Here is a 13,132-nt window from a genome sequence, read left to right on the forward strand (position 1 = left end):
CTCGAGCCCGCACTGCCATCTAGCGACTGGAATAGATGTTTATGAGCTCTTTGTAATCCAAAATTTAACTCAAATATTAAAATTAGTATTATATTTATTATTGTCATCCTTACTTTTTGTTTTTGCTGTAAATGTCCGTCAATAACGTGAATCCAAACTGTAGCAATGTAACAAACAAAACATAATTTACACTCTATCCTCGACAGGCGGCGCTCCACTCAGCACCTTCTATGTCAGCAAGGCCAAACGCCTTTAGTCACCGGGACCCTTTGGATGAACCAGTTTTTCTAATGATAGTTCAGTCATGTCGGCACCTGCCATGGGGACCAGCAAAACAGCGCACAGTGATTCCAGTAACAAGAGGAAAAAGGGACCCGGGACGCTGGCCATCGCTTATCTGGTCATTTACAACGTGGTTATGACAGCAGGGTATGGTGAAAATCAAATGCGCTTCCGTGCTCTCTGTTCAAGCGTGTGACAGAGTAAGAAAGAATGAATGGTTAGCTTTCAGACAGACTCCGAGCTTGACAGAATCGCGGTTACCTCCCCTTTTAGTTTATATGGAATGGTTTCAGACCGTTTGTTTTGATATTGAAATAATTCTGTTTAAATATTATTAGATTTTTGGCACCGTTAAGCCTATTAACGCTTATTTAACACGCCATAGAATCTTCATGGCTGGTTGCATGAATGCACTGTTCAATTACTGTCGTTGTTCTGGTCATGTATATGGAAGTACGAGTGAATTTACTGTCTTTGTTAATTTACATATACCAGTTGTACAGTTCAGGTATCAGTTGCAGCCGTTTGAATACGAGTCCACCCTCGTAACCCCGAAACTGTTGCACAATGGTGTCCGTTTCGGGAACGAATCGATTTGTTAGAAGTAGAACCAATTCGTTTATAAATCACTCGTCTGGATTTTGAGATGGGGTTACATGTTGAAAACAGTATTTGAAACATTTTATATTAATAATATAATCTATATGTACATAATAATAACTGTTTATCACATTTATATTGAGTAATCTATTTTACTCGAAACAACTTGAATGATTCCTCGAATAAATCGAAGAACCGCTTTTTCATTTATCCGAACGAGTCATCACTTGGCGTGACCAATGAATTGAGTTTTTATTTTTAGATTACACTCATGCACACAGCTAAAATACTTTGCAGCTGAGCATGTGTAGTAAAAAAAAATCCATGATTTTTAAGATTTAAATCCCTTTTCCAGGCCAGGAAATGACGAGCCTTTTTTCTGTGATAGTTCTTTTTATTCGATTCGAATCGAATCGTTAAATAACTCGACTGAATAGGAGAAACAATGAGACCTGATTTGCTCAAATTAATGGCACTTCCCAATGATGTTGCATCAGCAATAACCAAACAGGGTTTGCTACATTTTTGTCATGTCTGTTGGACTCCAGAGAATTAAATCAGCAATAGCTTGATGATGCAATTCAGTCGATTCTTATCAATTAGAGACCATTTCATGATATCTCAAATGGACGATATAAACTTTGTCCTTTACTGTGTGCATTTATTATGTTCAATCTGTAAACCAAATACAATCCAGGCCTGTTTGTTATGCTGTTTCATTTATTAGATTTGCCTCAAGTCTTAAGTCGATCTGATTTTTGGTTATTTTCAGATAATGATGTGGTGCCCCTGCCAGTATTATGGCCTTGATAAGTTACTGTCTTTATCATCACTTTAGCGGCACATTTTTTATTGTTACTGGAGTGTATTAAAAAGCTATATTGAATGCATTCTACATCATGCATGTGAATAGCTATAAATGTGCTTGATGTATTTGAATGAGACTGTTCCATGCCACTACTGGCCGTTAAGTGCTGTGTTGTAAGAGATTTGCATGCTGACCCATGTTTGTGTGCATTGCAGAAATGCCCTCTTTTCTCAAAGCAAGGGCAAGTGGCACAACAAAGTTACTCTATGAATCATTTCCTATCTAGATGGCTGGTGATTGCAGTTGGTCTTGTTCGAGCATACCTGGCCAGAGGAAGTTACCATGGTCTTTATTACTCGATAGAGAAGCCCCTAAAATTCTTTCAGACTGGTGCACTCCTTGAGGTGAGTTGTGTGGGAGCTATATTAATTTATATTTTAGCTCTATTTATTAATTTGCAAGTCTAATGTGTTTCAAAGTGTGTAGATAAATAAATAATAAATACTATAAAAGTATTAATACTTTTCTGACACATTAAATATAAGAGCAATAGTAAAGACTTTTACATCATGTGACTCTGGAGTAATGGCTTTTGAAAATTTTGCTTTGCCATCACAGAAATAGATTACATTATAATATATTAAAATAGAAATCAGCTGTTTTAAATGGTAATAATCTCCCACAATATTGCTGTTAATAAATGCCTTGGTGAGCATAAGATGTGTTTCAAAAACAAAATAAAATCCTACAGACCCCTAACTTTTGAACAGCAAAAAATACGTTCAAAAAAGGTTTCAAGTGGTTTCCCCAAATTCAACTGAAAAGACTATTTTGAGTTTTGAGTGCGTTTTGAGTTTTGTATGGAGGAGATTCGAACTGTGCTGCTTTTGTGTGCGATTGGTTTACTAACGAGGTAACAAAACGACAGAAAAGTGACGAGCACCCAAAGCGTATTCAGAAAGCTTGTAATGCTAGATATAAAAGTAGACTTTGTTATCAGCGGACATTGACCGTGAGATGGATGGGACGAACGCACGCCATCGGGCAGAAAGAACAAGTGGTAAGAAAGAACCAATCAACGTGTTCAGTGCACAAGTCCCAATTTTTACCCAGGACTTCATTTATACCTTGGTTCCTGCGGTGTAAACACACTGAGTACCACCCCAAAGTTCCTAGTTCCTGTGGAAAGTTCCTGCGGTGGAAACGCGGCTTTGGTGGCAACAGGCACTGAGGTTTCAGCTGCACAGTAAGGTGCGTATTAAACGTATGCCAGAACTCCAAGACGAACACCACTACTGACCCAAAAGCTCAAGAAAAGTTGGCTCCAATTTATTCAAAATCAAATAAATAAGCCACAGAAGGCTTGGGATTCTGTTTGGTAGAGAGATGTAACTTTTGTATGTCTGGAGGAAGAGGAATGAAGCATATGCTGAAAAGAACACACTGTCTACAGTTAAGCATGGCGGTGACCTGGTGATGCTCTGCGGCTCCTTTGCATCCTCTGTCACTGGAAACCTGAGTGTGGATGGCAAGATGGATTTATTAAAAGTATCTGGAAATCCTGGGAGAGAACATCATGCTTTTAGTGAGGTAGCTGAAGCTTAGGCGTCTTTGGACCTTCCAACAGGGCAAATATCCCAAGCATTCCTCAAATTTCACCAAGGCTTGGTTGCTGATGAATTTCTTGAAGATTCTACAGTAGCAACCAGTTACCTGATTTGGAATTTGGGGAAACCACTTGAAACATTTGTTGTGTTAAGCTATTTCAATTTCTTTTGTTTGATTTGTTCATTGCAAACTGCTGAAAGTCTGGACATTTTTCCAATAAACCTGATTTGCAATGGGGGTTGAATCATTTCGATTACAACCATATACTCACCTAAAGGATTATTAGGAACACTTGTTCAATTTCTCATTAATCCAATCATCTAATCAACCAATCACATGGCAGTTGCTTCAATACATTTAGGGGTCTGGTCCTGGTCAAGACAATCTCCTGAACTCCAAACTGAATGTCAGAATGGGAAAGAAAGGTTATTTAAGTAATTTTGAGCGTGGCATGGTTGTTGGTGCCAGACGGGCCGGTCTGAGTATTTCACAATCTGCTCAGTTACTGGGATTTTCATGCACAACCATTTCTAGGGTTTACAAAGAATGGTGTGAAAAGGGAAAAACATCCAGTATGTGGCAGTCCTGTGGGCGGAAATGCCTTGTTGATGCTAGAGGTCAGAGGAGAATGGGCCGACTGATTCAAGCTGATAAGAGCAACTTTGACTGAAATAACCACTTGTTACAACCGAGGTATGCAGCAAAGCATTTGTGAAGCCACAACACGCACAACCTTGAGGCGGATGGGCTACAACAGCAGAAGACCCCACCGGGCACCACTCATCTCCAATACAAGTAGGAAAAAGAGGCTACAATTTACAAGAGCTCACCAAAATTGGACGGTTGAAGACTGGAAAAATGTTGCCTGGTCTGATGAGTCTCGATTTCTGTTGAGACATTCAGATGGTAGAGTCAGAATTTGGCGTAAACAGAATGAGAACATGGATCCATCATGCCGTGTTACCACTGTGCAGTCTGGTGGTGTAATGATGTGGGGGATGTTTTCTTGGCACACTTTAGGCCCCTTAGTGCCAACTGGGCATTGTTTAAATGCCACTGCCAACCTGAGCATTGTTTCTGACCATGTCCATCCCTTTATGGCCACCATATACCCATCCTCTGATGGCTACTTCCAGCAGGATAATGCTCCATGCCACAAAGCTTGAATCATTTTAAATTGGTTTCTTGAACAGGACAATGAGTTCACTGTACTAAAATGGCCCCCACAGTCACCAGATCTCAACCCTATAGAGCATCTTTGGGGTGTGGTGGAACGGGAGCTTCGTGCCCTGGATGTGCATCCCACAAATCTCCATCAACTGCAAGATGCTAACCTATCAATATGGGCCAACATTTCTAAAGAATCCTTTCAGCACCTTGTTGAATCAATGCCACGTAGAATTAAGGCAGTTCTGGCTGAAGGCGAAAGGGGGTCAAACACAGTATTAGTATGGTGTTCCTAATAATCCTTTAGGTGAGTGTGTATATAAAAATTTCAGTCCAAACTATTAATTTCAGTCCAAACTAAAATGCCATTAATGGCATTTTATTTGGCAAATTTCACATATATGTATCAAATATATGTAATTCTTCAACTCTGCAGAGTTGTTTTAGATTATTCTTTATGCTAAAAATTATATTTCCTAGAGGCTGAGTGCACCTTATAATATTTGTTCTTTGCTCTCTTCACAGATATTGCATTGTGCCATGGGTAAGTGCACCAGCTGCTAAGAACAGTCTCTTATTAATTTATCCTATAAATATGCCCTCAGCACAGTATATAGATCAGATTGTCTATATCAGGGAAGCTTTTTTTAACCCAGCGGTGCCATCGCCAACCAGGCTGCAGCTTTCTCTGCCAGTCTGACAGTGATGATGTGATAAAGAGTCTTGCTGCACCCGTGGAGCCTGGAGTTCACAGTCCACACCTCATTATCTGGGACTTAAAGCATAATATGACCTTTCCCAGTGCAAACAAGAAGTCCCGCAGTACTGTGTCATATCATAACCGGCCTTACTCTCTTAAAGGGATAGTTCACCCAAAAGTGAAAATTCTGTCAGTGTTTACTCACCCTCATTTTGTTCCAAACCTCTATGTGTTTATTTGTTCTGCTGAACACAAAGGAAGATATTTGTAAGAATGTTTTAATCAAACAGATCTCATTCCCCATTGACTACCATAGTAGGAAAAAATACATACTGGTAGTCAATGGGGAATGGGATCTGTTTGATTAAAACATTCTTCCAAATATCTTTTGGATGAACTATCCCTTTAAATTATATTATTATAATGATTCATTTCCGTCTTATTTTGTAGTATAATGCTTTGAAATAAAGAATAGAAATCATTTCAACTCATCTTTGATTAGACCCACCCTGCAATTGATTAATCATTCTCTTTACTTAACATTATAAATTTTCTGAAGGAATTGTTCCCTCCTCGGTGGTCCTGACTGGGTTTCAAGTGATGTCACGGGTGTTCCTCACCTGGGCAGTGACACACAGCGTTAGAGAAGTAAGTTTATGTCATTTTATAATTGTTTATATACTGTTATAGTATTTATTAGTATTTTTTCATTTTATTTCAGCTTTAATTAAATTTGAAAATATTTAGTTAACAATAACGCACATGTGCTACTAGTTCAGGTGACCTCTGGTCTAACTCTAATGGGATATTATGATTAATTAGGATGATATAAGTCTATTTAGGATTCCCATGGTTATGGAAAATTTAGTATCAAGTAATCAACTGCCATAAATATCTTAAATTGCTCTTTATCATTAATGTTTCCTGTGCCATATTGAGCAATATTTCCATGTTTATTCTTGTTTGCTCTCGTCTACTGCCGTCTAGTGGATCTAATGGATTTCAACAGCTGTTTTAATATTTCAATGCTCATCTAGAGCTAAATTTTGAATTTTATTGTGAAGAAAACAATGTTTTTTATTGTATTCACCTTTAAATTCTTTGTAACTAAGAATCAGGTTGATTTTCTATCCCAGAGAAAGACGTCTGAGCTGAAGTGTATAGGTCTGTAAGTTACTCCTATGAGTAAATTGCTTGACCCAAAACTAATATGTAAAGTGTCAATGTGTGCCTGTGTACGCATCTGTTGCTAAAATAACCTCCTTTCAAGCCTGTTTGTGTGTAGAGGCGATGTTGGAGCCTTTGACAGGCCTGAATGCGTTTTGAAGTGCTTCCGTTTCTGATGTCCTAAGTAGTCTTTCTTTGTGTGTCAAGTAGCCACAGTGAATTGCGATGAAATGGTAGCAGACATAACTGCATGGTTCTTGATTACATTTTGCGGCTTGCTGAGAAGATATGTCTCTTCCCCTTGTGACTTAAAGGAGCAGTTCACTTTAAAAACAAAAACAAACTTTTGCTGATAATTTACTCACCCCCATGTCATCCAAGTCCATGTCTTTCTTTCTTCAGTCGAAAAGAAATTAAGGTTTTTGATGAAAACATTCCAGGATTTTTCTCCATATAATGAGCTTCAGTGGGAACCAAACAGTTCAAGGTCTAAATGAGAGTTTCAGTGCAGCTTCAAAGTGCTTTAAACGACACCAGACGATGAATAAGGGTCTTATCTAGCAAAACGATCGCCCATTTAAAAAGTAAATAAAGTTTAAGTTTTATAAGCACAAATGCTCGCCTTGCTCTGTTCTGTGATGAGCGTTTGTGACTCTCCTGTTCGAACTCGTTCATCAAAATGAACAAATCTTTTTTCGAGTCATGACTCGAAGGGTCCTTGATAAGACCCTTATTCATCGTCTGGTGTCGTTTAAAGCCCTTTGAAGCTGCACAAAAACTCTCATTTGGACCTTGAACCGTTTGGTTCCCAATGAAGTCCATTATATGGAGAAAATCCTGGAACCTTAATTTCTTTTCGACTGAAGAAAGAAAGACCTGGACATCTTGGATGACATGGGGGTGAGTAAATTATCAGCAAAAGTTTTTTTTTTTTTAAGTGAACTACTCCTTTAAAGCTTGCTCTTGTTTTAGGTCCAAAGCGAAGACAGTGTTCTCCTTTTTGTGGTGGCCTGGACGGTCACGGAGATCATCCGTTACTCTTTCTACACCTTCAGCCTGCTCAACCATCTGCCTTACCTCATCAAATGGGCAAGGTAAAACTTCTCAGAGTCAGTCTTCTGGGTTTTTATTTTTTTTAGGAAAGTGTTTTAAATATTATGATCTTCACAGGTACACATTTTTTATTGTGCTGTACCCTATGGGAGTGTCGGGGGAACTTTTGACGATCTACGCCGCGCTTCCATACGTACAAAAAACAGGGCTCTACTCCATCACCTTGCCTAACAAGTACAACTTCTCCTTCGACTACCACACCTTCCTCATCCTCATCATGATCTCCTACATCCCCTGTACGTTTTAACTTTTAGACTGAGAGATTACACGTCATATTTTCTCCGAATGCTTCGTTTTGAAATCTTCCATCCGTAAATAGTCCGATTCCTCAGTTGATCTTGTGTAGCAAAACCTCTGGAAGCTCATTCTTGTGCAGTGAATGAACATCACTGTTCCTGTTAATGACTGTCTTTGTCTGTGTTCCTCAGTATTTCCTCAGCTCTACTTCCACATGATGCGCCAGAGGAAGAAAGTTCTGGGTCACATGGACGAGTACAGCAAAGTGGAATAACACGGCCCGCGGTGCGCCTCACACAGCAGACTGATCAAGCAAACGGAAACAAGCGCATAACCTTTAAAAGCCACACTTTACAGATTTTCAAAAAAGAACACAAGGCCGCCTTGTCGGAAAACAGGCCAGATATGCAGAATGTTTGTTAATACTGTTTTGGTCAAGGCTAATGGCTTTTCCTCAGTTTAGAGGGAGGGGAATGCTGTTACCATACTAATACATCAGCTACTGTGTGACATTTTTATTTTATTTTGAATTCTAAATGTAGAATTACTGACCAAATATTGTAGCAAATCTAATTCAAAAAAGGGCAAAAATACAGTTAGTTGCATCTGGTGGTTTAAACCAGAAGAAATGTCCCATTATTCTCCTGTGTTGTGTGTTCTGTACACTGTATTTCAGACAACTGAAGCTAGTTGACTTAAATATCACTCAACTCAACTCATTCCTTTTCTTTAGATTTGAGTGCGAGTCATAGCTCAAACTGTACTTGTATTCTAATATTCCACACTGCTTATGTTTCCATCATGATTACTGTTAGTATTTTCTTTCTTTTGTGCTGTGTTTCTTAAAGGAGCAATGTTAATCGGTTGTTTTATTCAGTATTGGATCTATGTTGTTGGTTTGTGGCCGTTCGCTCAGAAAAGAGGTGTATCGCCCAATGAAATTGGCTGAGTTGCTGGGTTCGGACCTCGCAGTCAATGCTACTAATGTACTAGATGTGCATTTCTGTCATAGAAGGAGATTGCAGCTGACACTTTAGGAGCTTTTACAGCTGGTGATGATGTGGAAGTGTTTGGCAGGGAGAGGAGAGGGCCATGGGAGCGCATGCTGGGCAGAAACGAACACAAGCCTCGGCTAATGGGGGCCAATTGGATTTGAGTGCCTCCTGTCATGCTTCTCCAATGAGTAAAATCTAATAATGTGGAGAGAAAGCTGGGAGTCAAAACTTACTTAACGCTTCATTGCCCATCTACCTAATTGTGAACAGCCAACTTGAGCCCTTTGTCAAGCCGATTCATGAAAATATTAGCATGGGATGGATGCTGGTGAAAAGCTGGAGTGCGCCTTTGAATAACACTGCATGCAAATGTGGTGTGGCTGTACCTTGGTTAATAGAAGCATGACCCTTAACTCAAATAAAAACGGCAACATTGTTAAGCTTTTGATATTAAAGATCTGCATGGGTCCAGCAAACTTTGTATGAATAGTAATACGATGATATATATTTACAATAAACCATAACATGGGAAGCAAAGCTAGTTTGTGCTGTCAATATATATGAAGGATATATGCCTCTATAAAATGAAACGCACTTTCTTCCTCTTATTTTAGTATTTAAAATGTAGTGTAATTATAAGGATTATGTCTTTATTTAGATTCAGGTTATTTTAGTGGTTACCATGTTCATTCCTCCTTCACATGATGGCAGTAGAGATCTATTCCAATAAGGTCTGATATATTTAAGCTGCTCCAGTTTAAATATGTACACACATATTATGTAAAAGCTATTGTAATATTTTGTACTTTGGGCTATAAAAACAGTCAAATACATTAAACTTATTTGGAGTAACATTCCCACACTAAAAAATATTGATGGTTTAACTTAAAAAAGTAAGTAAACTGGGTTGCTTTAAATTTTTAAGTTGATTGAACTGGAAAAAGTGAGTTGATACAATGGAGGAGATTAATTTAGTCATCAGAAACTCAAAATAATAAGTTATCTCAACTAAATAAATTATTATAAAGTTGATTTGACAAAAGAAAATATGTTGTGATAACAAATCTTGAAAACATTATTTTACAGCGCATCTGAATAATTAATAACTGAATAATAATAACAAATTATTCATTTTTAGAATAAGAATTAATAAATATATCTGGTGTTTAAAAATATATAATTTATAAAGCAATTTTTTTTTTGAATCTTCATTTTGAATTTCATTGGAACTTTAGCCCTAAGCTTGCATTCATTTTTTGACACTGATGTGCTTGTTTTTGTTGTTTTTTTTTTTTGTTGTTTTTTTGTTTTTTGTTTTTTGAAAGGTTTGTAAAGCCGAATGAACACAATTATATCCTTCCTGATATTATATAAAATAATTGGTAATGCTTTAACAAAGATTTATAAATACTGTAAGAAATGAGTTGCTCATTGCACAATATTCCAGAATATACAATCTTTATTTACACATTTAAAAATTCAGAAAAACACAATAAAAGACGCTTATATAAACGTGAACTGAGAATTAAAAGCTGAAACAGAAAAGTATAGCCGAAAGCCGCCTTTCCACTGCCCACGACATTCACATACGATTGTCGCATTTTGCACCCAAGTGTCAGTCGCACGGAACTTTGAAATTGGTCGTGAAGCAAGTTACCCTCGGCTGTAAAATCAATGATTTTAATGAATGTAATGCATGCATGAATATATATCCACACAAAACAAATGACCCTCGATACATAGAAAATAAAAACATAGGCCTAGTAGATTTTAGCTAATCGATATAAATATTAATGTAATAATTATAAAAAAATGTCAGCTATAATTATTAATAACCATCATTTTGCAGAAATAGCATTGAATAACATTACAGAGTTAAAATATTGGTAATTCTAGCCTTGCGCTCATAGTTTTGTTTATAGTTTTGTTTAGAATAAATCACATCCGGTCTATTCGCAGAAGTTCAAGGGTTAGTTCACCCAAACTAAAAAAAATTGTAAATTTGAGAGGTGGATCAGTGCTACATATACCTGTAGGCTCCTAAGGGATCAAAACTTTCAAAGGGATCAAAAATCTCAGAGAACGATTGACTAGGTACCGATGTTTTATTAGACCAAAGGTTCATTGTTTGCCTGAGTTCTCCTTTAAGTCATTAATTACTCACCCCCATGCTCTACCAACCCCGTAAGACCTTCGTTTGTCTTCAGAACACAAATGAAGATATTTTTGATTAAATCTGAGAGGTGGATCACTGCTCCATGGCTTCTAAGGGATTGAAACTTGACGGCCCATAAAGTCATTAAAGAAAATGTTTAAATATTCCATGTGACTACAGTGGCTCAACTATAATTTTATCAAGCGACAAGAATACTTTTTGTGCGAAAAAAACAAAAATAACGACTTTATTCGACTATTCCATTTCTTCCTTCTGGGCCTAAGACGAGAGTTCAAGAGATTCCCACGACGCATGCGCGAGAACTGAACTAGAGAACTAGAGTAGAGTTGAAGAAGATCGCAATTCTTGAGCATGCACTGTTAGCAATTGATGTAATTTTTACAGGAAATTTTACAACAATGTATTGTATTTGCGTTTTACCTGTAAAAGGCAATGCACCATGGGAAATTAATGGACAGTCCTGTATTATTATTGTAATTTCACTGTATTCACGGAGTTTTACAATGGTTTTACAGCCACCGCGTTGCATCATGGGATCTTCGCGGTCTGAATTTTGAATTTTTAGGCGGTTAGTTCTAAACGTACATTCTGGGAGTAAGCCGTCATTCAAGAAGACGGAAAAGAAGCAATTCTGGGACGAAGGTAATCTTCACGTTATGTAATTTACTGTTACCGTTACACATGTATTTTTATAGCGTAAATAAAACGTTATTAGTTCTCGTTATCTGAGTGGATCGTGACGGTTTCGTCTGCTTTGATTAGATAACATTTATTCTTCCATCAGTCCATTGAAATCGGGTACGTAACGTTACTGGTAATTGCTAACATTTGCAACCTTGTTCTTCACAAATTGATGCTATTTTAATCTGCCTGAAGTAACGTTAACGTCAATATGGTTCTTTCACTGTTTGGATGGATTGGCTAGCTAGCTCGAATCTCATTTAGGGCTGTCAAAGAATATTCTAAATTCGAATATATATTCAAAAAGTTTTAAAAACTGAAAATGAATATTCGAATGTGGAAAAACACCCCTGCGGTAGCGCGGCTGTCTGCTTTCCAACTGGGCGCGGCGCGCTGTTGCCTGGTATAACCATAGCTGGGTATAACTTAGTTATTGCATGATAGGTTTGATTAAGTTAGTTACAACAGTTTCATGCACTGCAGGCTTCCACTGGTTTGATTATTTACTGTTTCAGGCCAAGAAAAAGTTACAAGCTCGCTCAGAGCGTTCAATATCAATACTTTGTTTATGAGCAGGTGTCAGGTGTTGAGATATTGGCAGTTTAGGTTGTTTCTCCGCCATTAGCACAGCTGCGGCACACCGGCAATCTTGAGTTTGAACTCGAGTACATGAGTGTGATTGACACTGCTAAGACATTCCTCCTGTCTCTGATTGGGTGTTTCTGACTTTTTACAAAAGTTACCTACAGCAGCTTTAATGTGATCCTGCATATTTAAAATTGGAAATTTGTCAATAGACATGGGATGATAAAAATAAAAATAAATAAAAAATAAATAAAAACATTGGAAAAAACTGTCATGTCAGTTGAATCATTGAAGAATAAGAATGACTTTATTTATTTACCTTAAAAAAATATTCCTGTGCACATTATTCACATAAAACATCCAGTTTGAATTTTTGGCATGTCTGAACTTCAGTGATTAATATACTTAAATTGGGGTCATTCCTCGTCAAATCAACCACATTTTGGAAACTTCCCAGGCTCAAATTTTCCATTTTGTTAGGCTTTTTTAGATTTTGTTTATCTTTTCACCATCATTATTTTATTTTTATACAGAGAGTGGTAGGTCTATTAGTTAAATCGGTTGACTTTAGCAATCTTTGTTGCATTATATATATATATATTGTATATCCAAAGCAACTTACAATATTGAAAATATTTATATATAACCTTGTATGTTGAGCAAACAGCTTTCTCCCTTCCACAGGGTTGTGTAGCTAGACCCGCCCACTTATCCAAATCACTGTATCGCACTGACACATGGGTTGACCAATAAAATATTCGATTGGGAACTTGTGCAACGAACTATCCAATAGGATCGTACATAAGGCGGGGCATAAAGATCATACTTGGTTGAATGGCAATACAAAGACAAGAAGCACCAAAACGGCTGATATAACGCTTAATCAATTTTGTGTGCTTCGGTCTTGAGAATTTGCAGGGAAAGGACGTGCAGCTCGTCCGTCACAGTCAACACGCATCTCTTTTCGAGCAGGGCGGATTCGACGCTCCTGTCGCGTGACAATTCATCTCTCC

At 37.6% G+C, this 13,132-nt stretch overlaps 1 protein-coding gene across 1 annotated transcript; it reads left to right on the top strand.

Moving 5' to 3' along the window:
- Positions 1 to 224: 224 nt before the first annotated feature.
- Positions 225 to 8,542, top strand: hacd2 (3-hydroxyacyl-CoA dehydratase 2). Its single transcript, XM_039649808.2, has 7 exons — positions 225 to 429; positions 1,977 to 2,094; positions 4,991 to 5,009; positions 5,725 to 5,813; positions 7,305 to 7,426; positions 7,503 to 7,681; positions 7,874 to 8,542. The coding sequence occupies exons 1-7, from the start codon at positions 305 to 307 to the stop codon at positions 7,954 to 7,956; spliced, it is 735 nt and encodes a 244-aa protein (XP_039505742.1). The 5' UTR covers positions 225 to 304; the 3' UTR covers positions 7,957 to 8,542.
- Positions 8,543 to 13,132: the final 4,590 nt, after the last annotated feature.

Source organism: Pimephales promelas, chromosome 7 (assembly GCF_988280905.1).
Source record: "Pimephales promelas chromosome 7, fPimPro1.hap1.1, whole genome shotgun sequence".
Taxonomy (NCBI): Eukaryota; Metazoa; Chordata; class Actinopteri; order Cypriniformes; family Leuciscidae; genus Pimephales; species Pimephales promelas.